Source organism: Protopterus annectens, chromosome 4.part0 (assembly GCF_019279795.1).
Source record: "Protopterus annectens isolate FY-2018-M chromosome 4.part0, PAN1.0, whole genome shotgun sequence".
NCBI lineage: Eukaryota > Metazoa > Chordata > Ceratodontiformes > Protopteridae > Protopterus > Protopterus annectens.
The window spans coordinates 1,098,476,784-1,098,489,990 of NC_056733.1; the positions used below are offsets into that span (position 1 = coordinate 1,098,476,784).

General features: G+C 40.5%; 1 protein-coding gene across 1 annotated transcript in view; it reads left to right on the forward strand.

The window, feature by feature from the left end:
• LOC122800419 overlaps window positions 1–13,207 on the forward strand; it is a 325,449-nt gene that overhangs the window by 111,143 nt on the left and 201,099 nt on the right. The window contains exon 5 of the mRNA XM_044069866.1: window positions 4,982–7,489. Within this exon, the coding sequence (XP_043925801.1) occupies window positions 4,982–7,489 (2,508 nt within the window). The remainder of the gene's footprint in view (window positions 1–4,981; window positions 7,490–13,207) is intronic.

Below are 13,207 nucleotides of genomic sequence, written 5' to 3' on the forward strand. Positions count from 1 at the left end.
TGCCGGACTATAGAGTCACCTATGACTAAAGTGTTAGGTACATTGTCTTGCCTTAGGGGCTATTTCTGGGTGGGACACTGGTGTTGTGAACTATGTGACACATTGTTTGTGATTGGTGTTTGTTTGCATTTCAGCTTCAGAGGTCTTTGTTGCTTGGGCAGGTTACAGTTAAGGGCCTCTGCATATGTGGATTTAGTGTTGCTATATGTGGGTGTTGTTGGTGCGGGTTTAGAAGGGCTATGTGTTGCTTGAGGTGTAGTGTGGGTGTTAACCTTCTCCTCTTGACTGTTTAGCACAATCTTGGGTGGAGAGAGCTTTGCTTCCATTTTGGCTATGTAAGTGCATCTCTCATGGGTTGTAGTGTTGGGTGGTAGGAGGAGAGGGTTGTCTGTGTACATGAGGCAATTGCTGCATTGCCCCAGTATGCCCAGATTCACCAGGTGGACAGGAGAAATCACCGGAAGCTGACCCTTGGACATGCCTGGTTTGGGGCTTTTTTTTTCTTTGTAAAGTATAGGAGCTGTTTCCTTAGCAAGGTACTTTGCAATTATAGGCTGTTTAGTGCCTACTATTAATTCCTCCTTGTTAACAAGGAGAGTTCAGTGTTTGTATGAGTTTAAGCCTTCCTAGTGCTTGCCAGCAGGTATTAGAGAAAGTGCTAGTCACAGGGATGCTTAAAGGTAAGATTGAAAAGAATGCACTCTGCAGTGTGCACTAGAGAAGTTAGATGTGAAAGTAGGTAACTTGAGTTTTATCTGTTTAAAAAGTTAAGGTTTAGTGGAGAGTTACTATTTTTAAAACAGCAAGACGGACTGAAAGGGGTGGTCACTTTTTTATTTTGGTACTATGAAATACTGTAGGATGGCCAATAAATTTCAATAATTGAAGGGGTGGGATTTCAAAAATGATGATTTTGTGATTACTCACATAAGCCAGTGAAAGTAGAAAGAAATGAGATGTATGGTCAGATTAACATAAGATGCGGGCAACTAGAAAGACAGTGGTATTTAACAAGACAACTTAAATGGATGGGAGGGCGGGAAAAAATTATTCCTGACTCAGAACAGAGAGAGCTGTGGTCTCTTTTGAAGTTTTAATATGCTGTTAAAACAGAATGCAAGCAAAACACAAGGTAAAGAAAACAAACTACAGTATTCAAAATATAGAAAGGCAATACAGTAATACAAAAAATAAAAGCAAACTAACCTTTCCTTCACAGCAAAGTGTAGCAGAGTCTGGATGAGCCTTTCTTCACCAAATCATCATCTGATTTCCTGCATATGTGCCTGAACCACTGTAATCTGCTCTATTTGATCTTTTATGCAATTAGTAATGTCATAACATAGTTAGGTAGTGGGTTTGAATCCTGCAAATAGCAAGTGTTTAGATGAGGGGGGGTTACTGTGTGTGCATATGTGTGTGTGGGATGTCCCTCCCTTGGCTGGGAGACACACACACTGATGCACACACCCCCCTAAACACAGATGATGTCAGCACCCTAGCACCCTATAGCAGGAGAGAAGGAAGCCTCCAGTAATTAACATAGTTAGGTAGTGGTTTGAATCTTGCAAGTGTGTGTGTTTGGATGAGGGGGGCTTACTGTGTGTGTGCAAGGGGGGTTGGGAGGGTGGCCTAATGGTTAAGGTGTTTGCCTTACAAACGCAAGGTGCATGGTTTGAGTCTCACAAGGGATAATTGGCTAGGCTTAAAATGGCTCACAAGAGCAATTAGCTTAGTACTAACCTATGAACCTATGAACCTATGGGGTACTTTAGCTTCTGTTGTGTGGTCCTCATTTCTTTGTCAACCCCACAGTGTACATCCTACTACCCATTTCAAGCTCTTCCAGTCCACTAACTTCCTCAGTTGCTCTGTCTTCACTGCCTGAATGTCTGTACCATGCAGTAGTACTGGTTACATCACTGTTTTGCACACATTACTGTTGAAGGTTGTGCATTAGGCCCGGCAAGCCAGCACGTAAAACTCTACTGCCAATCATTAGCGGACCGGAGTTCCACTGTGGCGACCCCTAACCGGGAAAAGCCGAAAGACACACACACTGTTCGTTATCTTTGGCAGTTGTATGTCACACATTACCCTTGACGCTCTGTGCCAGTTATCTGCACTCCTTCCTATTCTTGCTTTGACCTCCTCATTTAGACTTCCTTTCTCCCCAATAGCCCCTCACAGATACTTGAAGCTATTAGCTTGTTACACTGTTTTCCATTCTGTATGTTTTCATTGTCTTCTGATTCCCCCATGCATGTGCTGCCAAGACAAAGTCAGCTGTCCAAGCTGTACTTGCTTTTATCCAGTGTGCCTTTAGTTTTGCATTCCATGCCTCTAGCATTTGCTGAAGTTCCTGCTCAGTCTGCTTGTAATGCTATCATATGCATGCAGGAGTTCTGTTGCTCCGTCCCCTCTAACATGTTTACTAGTGTAGTTCATCACCAGTATGAACAGCAATGGGCTCAGAGCTGAACCCTGATGCACATCTACTCCCACAGAGAACATGTCCATGACTCTGAACACTGTTCACATCTGTCTCATTGGGTCCTTTTACACAATCTGCACTAATTCTTACAAGATTTCTGTGACTTCAAACCATCATGAGATTGCCTAAATCAGCTTTCTTGGGACCTTGCCGTATGCTTTCTCCATGTCAAGGAATGCTCAGTTGGACTCTTTTCTCATCCCTAGCTTCTATTTCATTATCTGTCTCATTGCAAACATCTAGTCGGTGCTCATTCTCCTGTCATCTAGAATATGCCTTTCTCTTCATACAACTGTGAGTACCCTCTATAGCCATTTCTCCCCTAACTCACCCATCTTAATCATATCTGTAGTGACCTCATCCCAGCCTGCTGCTTTCCCTGACTTCATTTTCCTTAGTGCTGTTTTTATTACTTTTGGGGCAGGCTGTTCTTAGTTTTTTGCTGTGGACTTGGTCTGGAGCAGTACAGCTTCTGTGGAGTTGTCTTCATTCAGAAGCTACTGGAAGTATTCATCTGTCTTTGATGTCCTACAGACTGATGAGTAGGTTTTTGTTGGTGTCCTTTATCAAGGGTATCCAAGGCCGGTCTTTATCTTGCAATCTGATAAAGTTGCTTTGTGTCATCTGCTGAGTCATTTAGCAGAAGCTGACTGGGTGTCTCAAATGCCTTGTTCTTTGCTATTGCCTCTTCATTAGCCAACCAGTATTGCTTCTTGTCCTGGTCCATCTTTTCTATCTCCCAGTTTTTACTACACATATTCTTTCTTTGGATAACTGCCTGGGCCTCTACATTCCACCACTAGCTTTCCTTATGTACCATATTTCCATGCCAGGCTTGGATGCATATCTGTTCTATTGTCCTCGCACGTTGGATGCATATCTGTTCTATTGTCCTCGCTCGTTGGATGCATATCTGTTCTATTATCCTCGCACGTTGGATGCATATCTGTTCTATTGTCCTGCATACGTTGGATGCATATCTGTTCTATTGTCCTCGCACGTTGGATGCATATCTGTTCTATTGTCCTCGCACGTTGGATGCATATCTGTTCTATTGTCCTCGCACGTTGGATGCATATCTGTTCTATTGTCCTCACCCGTACTGTTTTGAGATGCTGCCATTCTTCTTCTTAACTCCATCCATTTACTCTTCTTCCTGACATGCTAGAGCATGAAGTATTTTACTGAAGTCTCGGGCTTTCACTCCAGTCAACCTCCAGGTCTTCAGCCTAGTCTCTGTTGACCTTAGGGCCTTGTATGACCACTGTTTGCAGCTCATTAAAATATCATAAACTTTCCTTATTGGTAGAATTGTAAGTGTAAAATTTACTGGAGATTATCATTAGATTAGTTGTGATTAGATAATTTTTTAAATGACATATGATTATATAATAAACTACTTGAATGGAAAATATATAGGGTCTGTGTACATAGCAATTATATAGATGGGTAGATATGACTTGTGTTTTATCTGTTGGGTAAATATAAAATGTGTACATACCTATGTGTGTGTATGTATATGTATATACATGTGTGTATATATATATATATATATATATATATATGTGTGTGTGTGTATGTGTGTGTATATGTGTATATATATATATATATATATATATATATATATATATATATATATATATATATATATATATATGTATATATAATTGGCAGAGAGATTAACATCAAGGTATATCTTAATGGTAAATTGGTGCAGTCCTGGAGTTCTAAAGCGGCCACCTTGTTACATTAGGTTTACTTTAAAGAAGATTGGTACCTTTGTTCTGATAAACGGTACGTATTCCTTAGCATAAGTCAAATCCATCTACAACTTGTGACTAAATGCGCATGTAAATTTCTCTGATACCTTTTTAAAAAAATGTAGAACGAGGCAGGCAGCACATTACAGACAATGTGCGTATTTAATATCTAAATTCACATGCATAGCAAAAAGGCATCCAAGGCACTACATGTTTTTGGATTAAATGCTAATATGGTTGTATAGATGTGGTGTCCATGTTCATTTTCTCGCAACCATTATATGATCAGCCTTAAAAAAAGGAAAAGAAAAACGTTAAGCACACCACCCCTAGTGCCATAATTTGCACGATTTTCTATAAATTCCGGGTATTATTGTCAGTTGTGATGCTGACATTAGAACGTTTTGGAGTATGTTTTATTCGAGTTTTTTTAAGACTAAATGTAGAAATAGCGTGGGAATCCCAGCAGATACCAGAGCCTTAAAGCGATATACACTTTCCTTCACGAACAAGTTCTCAGCAAAGTGACAGTAGCAACTTCATTGGCTGAAGCTGTGTGGCGCCGCCTGCCAATAAAAAGGCGAAATCCTCGCTGAGATCAAGTCATCATTCCGGAAAAATGTCTTGGATGCAGGTCATCCTGGGAACAGCAAGCAATTTCATCGCTTAACATTTATTTTCTGTCTTTCGTCTAAAATTTACTCCAAGTGTGCAGTGAGAGAAGTAGAGTAAGTGGACTTCTAAAGTCTTAAAAGGTTACGGCATGGAATACGGTGGGTCTCAACTATTTAAGGCAAAGCAAGTAATCTCTTTGTGTTTCATTCTCTGTCTTTTGGAGAGGATTTATGGACAAATACACTATACCATATCCGAGGAATTAAGTCCCAATTCTGTAGTTGGAAATGTTGCTAAAGATCTAAGTTTACAGATGGCGACTATTTCTAACCGAAACCTAAAGGTCGTTTCTAAATCTGACAAAGAGTATTTCAAACTGGATTTCAAACACGGGACCCTAGTTGTGGATAATAGGATAGACCGAGAAGAGCTTTGTGGTCAGAGTACTACTTGTGTCCTGTCTCTCCAGTTGATTCTTGAAAACCCTTTGGAATTACATAGTGTCCAAGTGGAGATAGTGGATATAAATGACAACGCACCCACATTCCCTGCTGAAAACGCCACCTTAGAAGTATCTGAAGGAACCGGTGTGGGGGTGGCTTTTGGACTAGATGCAGCGATGGATCTCGACGTCGGGTCAAACTCTTTGTCCGTGTACAAGCTTAATGCAAACGATTACTTTGCTCTGAGGATAAAAACTCATTATGATGGTACCAAGGTTCCAGAAATGGTATTGCAAAAGGTTCTGGACAGGGAGCAACAAGCTGTGCATCACGTGATGTTGACAGCTATTGATGGTGGAGATCTTATGTTATCAGGTACAGTAAATATTACAGTTAAAGTACTCGATGTAAACGATAACGTCCCCAGTTTTAATCAGTCATTTTACAGCGTGACCCTTCGGGAGAACTTGCCAGTAGGGACAACTGTGATTCAGCTTAGAGCTGCCGATCCAGATGAAGGCAGTAATGGGGAAATAGAGTATTCATTCAAAAAGGGTCACAGTTCAAGCAAATTACTTCAAGTTTTTAACATTGATCAACGGACAGGGATAATCATGACACATGATGTCTTAGATTTTGAGAAAGCAAAAATATATACAATAGATGTTAAGGCCAAGGACCGCGGTTCTCCCCCGGCAGAAGCATATTGCACAGTCCAGGTGGAGCTCATTGATGTAAATGATAACGCACCAGAGGTGATTATAAACTCATGGAGTAGCCGGATCCAAGAGGATGCCCTTCTGGGCACTGTTGTTGGTTTATTCAGTGTTAGAGATAAAGATTCCGGAGAAAGTGGGCGAGTCCATCTTCAGATGCCTCCTAACATACCGTTCAAGTTTTCCCAATCATTTGAGGATCACTACTCGTTGGTAACCAGAGAGCTTCTGGATCGTGAGACGGTAGCTTACTATAATTTCACTATTCAAGCTATTGATTCTGGGTCTCCTGCTTTATCCACCGAAACGCAATTTTTTATTGAAGTTATAGACATGAATGACAACCCACCTCGGTTTTCACACCTGTCTTATACCGCCCACGTAAAGGAAAATGGCCTTCCGGGGACGCATGTTTGCACCGTGTCAGCTTCTGACCCAGACGAGGGTACCAATTCCAAGCTTTCGTATTCAATCCTTGAACAAAAACATGAACGCATACCTCTTCTTTCGTATTTTTACATAAACACTGTAAACGGCACACTCTACACTGCTCGATCGTTAGACTACGAGGAAACGCAAGTTTTCCAAATGCAGATCCAGGTTGAGGATGCTGGTACACCACCTCTGAAAAGCAATGTGACAGTCCACATATTCATCCTGGATCAAAATGATAACGTTCCCAAAATAATCTATCCTAAAGCTGTACAAGGTGCCTTGATCCAGCAAACGATTCCGCGCTCCGCACAAGTGGGCTACTTAGTGACCAAGATTGTAGGAGTTGATGAGGACAGCGGTTATAACGCCTGGCTCTCCTACAAGCTGCAGCAACCTCAGGATGCGGAAATGTTCATTATATCTCCATATTCTGGCGAAATTCGAACGGTTAAGAGCCTGCAGGATTTAACTGAGCCCACGCACAAGATCATAGTCGAAGTGATAGACAACGGAAAGCCAGCCCTGTCCTCCTCTGTTACAGTCCTACTATCTTTGGAACATAATACATCGGAAGGCATTTCAAACCGCAGGGACACTCCTGCCCCATCTTCTACTACTTCAAATTTAGCTTTCTATCTAATAATCTCATTAGTAGCAGTTTCGTTATTTTTGTTTTTAACATTTATAGCTCTTGCTATTAATTGCCTAAGAAACAAAAAAGGTGACACATCCTGCTTTACATCTGCGTGTTGTAGTTGCAGGGAGCAGAGTTTGGGCCCTGAGTACCCATATAATTACCCAACAGGAAGCTTCCGGATACAGCTTAACTCTGAGGGTCCTGTCAAATATGTAGAAGTTGTACCACGCGGGGGGATCCCTCCAAATGGAAACTCTACCATACGTGCTGCACCTGTGTTAGACAAGGAGGACTTCATGTATGTGACTCCACTGATTGCCTCCCATCCAAGTAATACATTAGATGCCAAGTCTGTAGCATCAGATTATGCTGTGGATTCCTTTAATATGGTAAGAGATCTCTGTACACATGTTGAAGTGCTGTTCGTGTAGCTTTTTATTCTAATTCATTCAAATTCTGGTCCATAGTGATGTATATTCCATAATAAATATTGTTTTAAATTCATTTACCCGATGTTTCATAACACACTATCAATGCTGTATTTATGAGCAAATCTGTTAAGGGTTGTCTGTCTTGTTTTCTTGACAAAGATACTAAGCATAATCGAAGTGCAAAGGGATGGCTTCTGTAAGATATGTTGTTTTAGCTTTCTTGTTATATTTATAGTAGGTAAGTACTCTTTTGTTAAAATACCTACATTAATGAGTCAGTTAGGATTCATGGTCTTTGTGTGCACAAAAGTCCAGATACATTTAACACAGAAAACACCATAACATTTATGCTTGTCTGCTGTCCACATTGTAACTCAGTACCAGTAGCCACGGAAACCCTAAAATGCTTAAGGTACATGGAAAAGAAGTTGATGCTGACCTGATAATAACAGCTTCTCTTTTTGTGTTATAGCACACAACTGTACATGCCAAAATTTGCTCATGTGTAGCCTAGGTGATGAGAGACAAAAAACTGCAACCTTTTCAGCCTGCTTGTGTACAGATAGATTCACAGTGTACTAAATGTATATAATTAACAAAAAAATATATAATTTTAATGGGAAATTAGCTTATAGTGCATGCATCTCCCACATTTTAGTCTGAACATGGTTGAACCCCAACATTTATGCTAGAAAGCATTCTAATGCTTTTTTGTACACAGATACAGTGAACCTTTGTCTGTTTGAACATCTTAAATGTACATTAATAAAAAACGGCTATAAAATGTGTCTGTATGGCACAGAGTGACCCTATTATGTATGACTTGTTAGTCTAGTGTACCTCCAGAGTAGCTGGCCAGAGAGGGATGGGAGTGAGTGGCTGACAATTTCTTGCACCTGTCTGGCTAAGAAGCTGATTGACTCTTGTCATAGACTCAGAATCTAGGGGATGGTCCAGAACTTTAGTTTCATATGCACAGAGACTTAAGTATTATGAACTTACTAGAGTGCTCCCAACATTCCCATCAAGCACTGGAGTGTGCATAAGCATTTACTGACATGCTTCATACCAGCACTGCACAGAACCTGTTAGGTATCCGCAAGAGAGAACCCATTATGAAAGATCTTGCCAAAACTTGAGATCTTAGTTAGCAATGATTGCCCATATCTGCTTAAACCGGGTCTTAGAGGGCCTCTGTTTGTTGTGATTGGTGGCCTATTCCAGAGGAGTGGCAACCTCTGAGACACATATCTGTCTCTTCAGCATGTGATATTTATGTCGCAGGTCAGGTTAAGGTCCCTGGAGTGGCTGACCCTTGTCCCATTTGACCTGTAGATGTGCAGCATTTCCATTAGGTTTGGATCTGAGATTGCTCTGTAGGCCAGATACAAGTCTCCTCTAAGTAGTCTGTACACTACTGAACACAGTGACAGTGACTTCAGTCTGTCAATGTATGACATGCAGGAGACCCAGAATTTTCTTAGTTAGAAATCTCTGAGGTCTCTCAAATTGCTGCAGGTGCCTGGTAAGGTACATACCAAAGAGAGCATTGTACTCAATGTTTGGCCTGATGAGGGTCGAGAACAGGGAAGTTATGACCTCTTTTGCTCTTGAGGCAATGCCTTTGCTAATGAGGTATTCAACATAGAATACTTTCCTTACCACAGTAGACACATGCAGGTCAAAGTTTTGGCTACAGTCAACTTGTGTTCCCAAGTCCCTCACTACTGAGTTGTTACTTTGGGTATTATTTGTATAATAGTCTGCTGGGATATCATTTTTACTGAAGTGGTGATAATGCATTTTTTAGCATTGAGATTTAGTCTATGGCTTTGGCACCAGTCACTGGTTTGTGTAAGTCTCTCATGAAGTCTTCAAATAATTTGGGGATTCAATGTTTGCATCTAATTTGCAGTCACCAGCAAACATAGTCAACCACAGTCTCTCTGTTTTGGCCTGAACTTCTGAAAAGTATATTCCAAACAGTGGGGGGCCCCAGGGCAGATTGGGGAATACCACTAGTGACAGGTCTGCTGGTTGAGATAACATCCCCAACTTTGACTGAGTGTGATCTGTCAGTGAGCCAATTAGCAACCCACCTGATTACATAATGGTTGTTGTTCAGCTGGGAAAGTTTCTTAATGATGCCTGAATGTGGGACTGTGCTGAAGCCCTTGGCTAAATCAAGGTAGGCTGTATGCACAGATTTGACTTCACCAATGGGTCTGGTGATATTTTCAAAGACGACCTGACTTTGACAAAACCAAACTGTGTCGGATCAAAGGTTTGGACTGTGTCAAACCAAGGGTTTGGAGATCACCTATATCTTTATTTGTAAGGTCCATGATCATTTGTTCCATGGCCTTACAAATAACGCTGGTTAATCTTATGGGTTTGTAGTTTCCAATGTCTGTTTTTGTACCCTCTTTATGAAGGGGGGTGATGGTTGCTGCTTTCCATTCAGCTGGGACAAAACCAGTACTCAGGCTGTGGTTATACCTAACAGAGTTGCTAACCCATGCTTTAGACCATTTAAAACACAACCTGAGATGACATCCGGTCCCACAGAGGCTGTATTTTTGGCCTTGGAGAGACTATTAATGACTTACTCTTTGGAGATGCAGGGTGTGGTGATGTAGAGGGAATGCTTTGTGTAATGTTTGGAGGGGGACAGGGGGTGACATTTTTCACCAAGCCTGTCAGCTAACAGGTTAGCTGTTTTCACAGGATCAGTGTGTGTGACGCCATCCACAGCTAGTTCAGCACACGTCTGAGTCCTACCTTTTAGGCTGCAAATATAGCTGAAGAATGCCTTATGGTTATACTTGACTATGGTTGCTAAATGTCTTTCAAAGTTGCTGGATTTTACAAGTTGTCTTATTTGTTTGTTCAACCAGAAAGGGTGTTCTTCCAGTGCTGGGACCTGCCTTTTTTATTCTTAGACAGCAACTCTTCCTCTTCTTATATAATTTATTAATGCTAGATGTCTACTAGGGAGGCTGTTTTTTTTCTTGAGGATCTTGTTTTGATCCTATCAAGTACAGCAGTGTCAATACATTTGTATAAGTGATTGTACGGGGCATTTGTGCATACCTTAGTATAGTTGTCAATGCCATCTGTGGGAACAGGAGCTTGGAAGTTTATTTATGCCATCCCTTAGGATGGTATAATTAGCTTTGGTGAAAATTGTTTAGCCTGATGTCACCTAAGAGGGGTTCAGGTGTTATACCTATTTCAAATGTGACTTATTTGTGATCAGATTTAAACAGTGAGGATCCTATACCTGTGTTGGTGCAATAGTCACTCATGTTGGTGAGGACCAGTCGAGAATATTTGAACCCCTTGTGGGGTTGCATACTATTTGTTCCAGGACATTAGTGTTAACAAAGTCCAGGAACATTTGTTTGAGCATGTTGGTACTCGTATAAGTTTCCCAGTCAATGGAGGAATACTTAAAATCGCCCATGACTAGAGTGTTTGGTTGTAGTTTGACTCAAGTAGGTCCAAATAAGCAGCACGGGTATCATGGGTCATTGAAGGGGATCTATAGTGAACAATGACTTGAAGGGGGGGTCTTACCCTCAGTTAGTTGAACTTGTAACTCCATGGAGTTTTTTGTCTAACCAGTCTAGAGGTGTATTTATCTTTGAAGATAGATACTCCTCCTCCTTTGGTTCTCACACGCTCATTTTGCAGTCTGAAAGAATGGAAGGCAATGGAGGTACACTCTGCAGTCCTGAGCTAAGTTTCTGTGACTGTTCAGATGTCAACATCCTGCAGGGAGAGGAGTGCTTCCAGAGAATGCAGTTTCTCAGTTAAACTCCTAGCGTTCAACAGCATAACCTTTAATTTATTTGTGAGTGATATAAGTCCCCTTCCCCACCTAAAAGGATTTTATCAGGGCAAAACTTTATTCTTCTGAGCTTAAACCTCCTACTTTTAAAGATAAAAGCATCACACCTTCACCCATTTTAATATACTCCTCATTCTATGTATTCAAACTTTCCTTCATAAAACATACATTAATGTGTTATATATGAGGTGTGCACTAAAATTTGAAGGATAACATCAGTGGATGTTTCACATGGGGTATTCAGCAATATTGGAGGTTTCCTGCAGTTAGGGTTTGGTCAACAGCTATAAGGAATATGTGAGAGTCTGGTGTGTAATTACATTAAACGTCTTATAATGGGGCACAGTGGTGTAGAAGTTAGCGTTGTTGCCTCATAGTACTTGGTTTCCAGTTTGGCTATAAGCTGGGATACATTCAACACAGTCTGTGCATGTCCTTCCTTTGTCAGCATGATATACCACCAGATGTTCCAGTGTCCACCCACATCATCAAAGCATGCAGAAATAATAAACTTCCAATTTGCCTCCATGTGCATGTATGCAACCTAGTCTGTGATAGACTGGTGTCTTATCCAGAATTTGTTTCTCTGCCTTATACCTATTTAGTGCCAGCATAGGCTTTGATTCATCTACAACTACAATTTGGATTAATTAAGTAATTTGAAATTGAATTAAGTGTAGTTTAGGGAATGAGCTTTATGACATGTGACATTCACTATGAGCCAATATCAGAGTTCTAATCCAGCAGTACAAAGTAGTTCATGTTACACAAACAACCCCCCACACACACACACACACACACACACACATATATGTACACGTGCAAATATTCATTTTATCCATGTTTTCTTTTTTTTTTTCATTTTGGATTATTGTTTCTTTTTCATTTCAATGGGATGCAATAAATGCATAAAGTGTCTACTGCCTGGGATTGTAAATATATATTTTTTCTGAGTGGATTGTTTCATGGGTACATTTTCTACTTTAGATAAGAGGAAAGATTTAATGTTTTCTTTTTTTTTTTCTTTCGTAATGCCAGAATGTCAGGTAATTTTAATAGCATAGTGAGGGATATATTCAGGCATATTACTTTTATTGCTTTAGTCACAGTGTAGATATCTGTGTGAGTCTGTTTTACCAGTAATAGCATTTTCCTTGTTATCAAATTAAGGTTTATATTGTAGTTATTTTAGTTTTTAGATGCTAAGGCTTGTTTGTATGGATCTGATTTTATTTACTTATTTATTTTTGCAGTGGGGATTGTGTATTTTTGATATTGATGGGATAGAGTTTCTTTAGTAAATGGGGTGTGTAGGGTGGTGATATTTGCATGATGACATAAGGAACACTTGGGTAATGGTAGACTGCTGACAAAGAAAATATTTCTACATTTTAAGGTCTAATACATACTTTATCATTTCCGTGTGTGTATCTGTATATGCATGTGTGTGTGTTGTACTTTGCCAAGAATATAGTGCATATCTTATGTCCATTAGCACCTTGATAAAGCACTCTTATTATAGATAGTACCCCACCAGCCCAAAACCCACTTCCCCCGGAGTCCTTTGAAAGTTCTTTATCTACTACTTCTAGTATGTCGAGGGATCAGTTGCTAGTGTCCTCTCCAGCTCAACTGGTGAACCTGGGAATATTGAGGCAATGTTACAATTGCCTCATGTACACAGACAATCCTCTCCTTCTCCCACAAAACACAAATACATGCGAGAGATGCAACTATACGGCCAAACTGGAGGCTGAGCTCTCTCAACATAGGACTGGCAAGACCAGACAGGAGGAGAAGGCAACCACACACAATACATACCC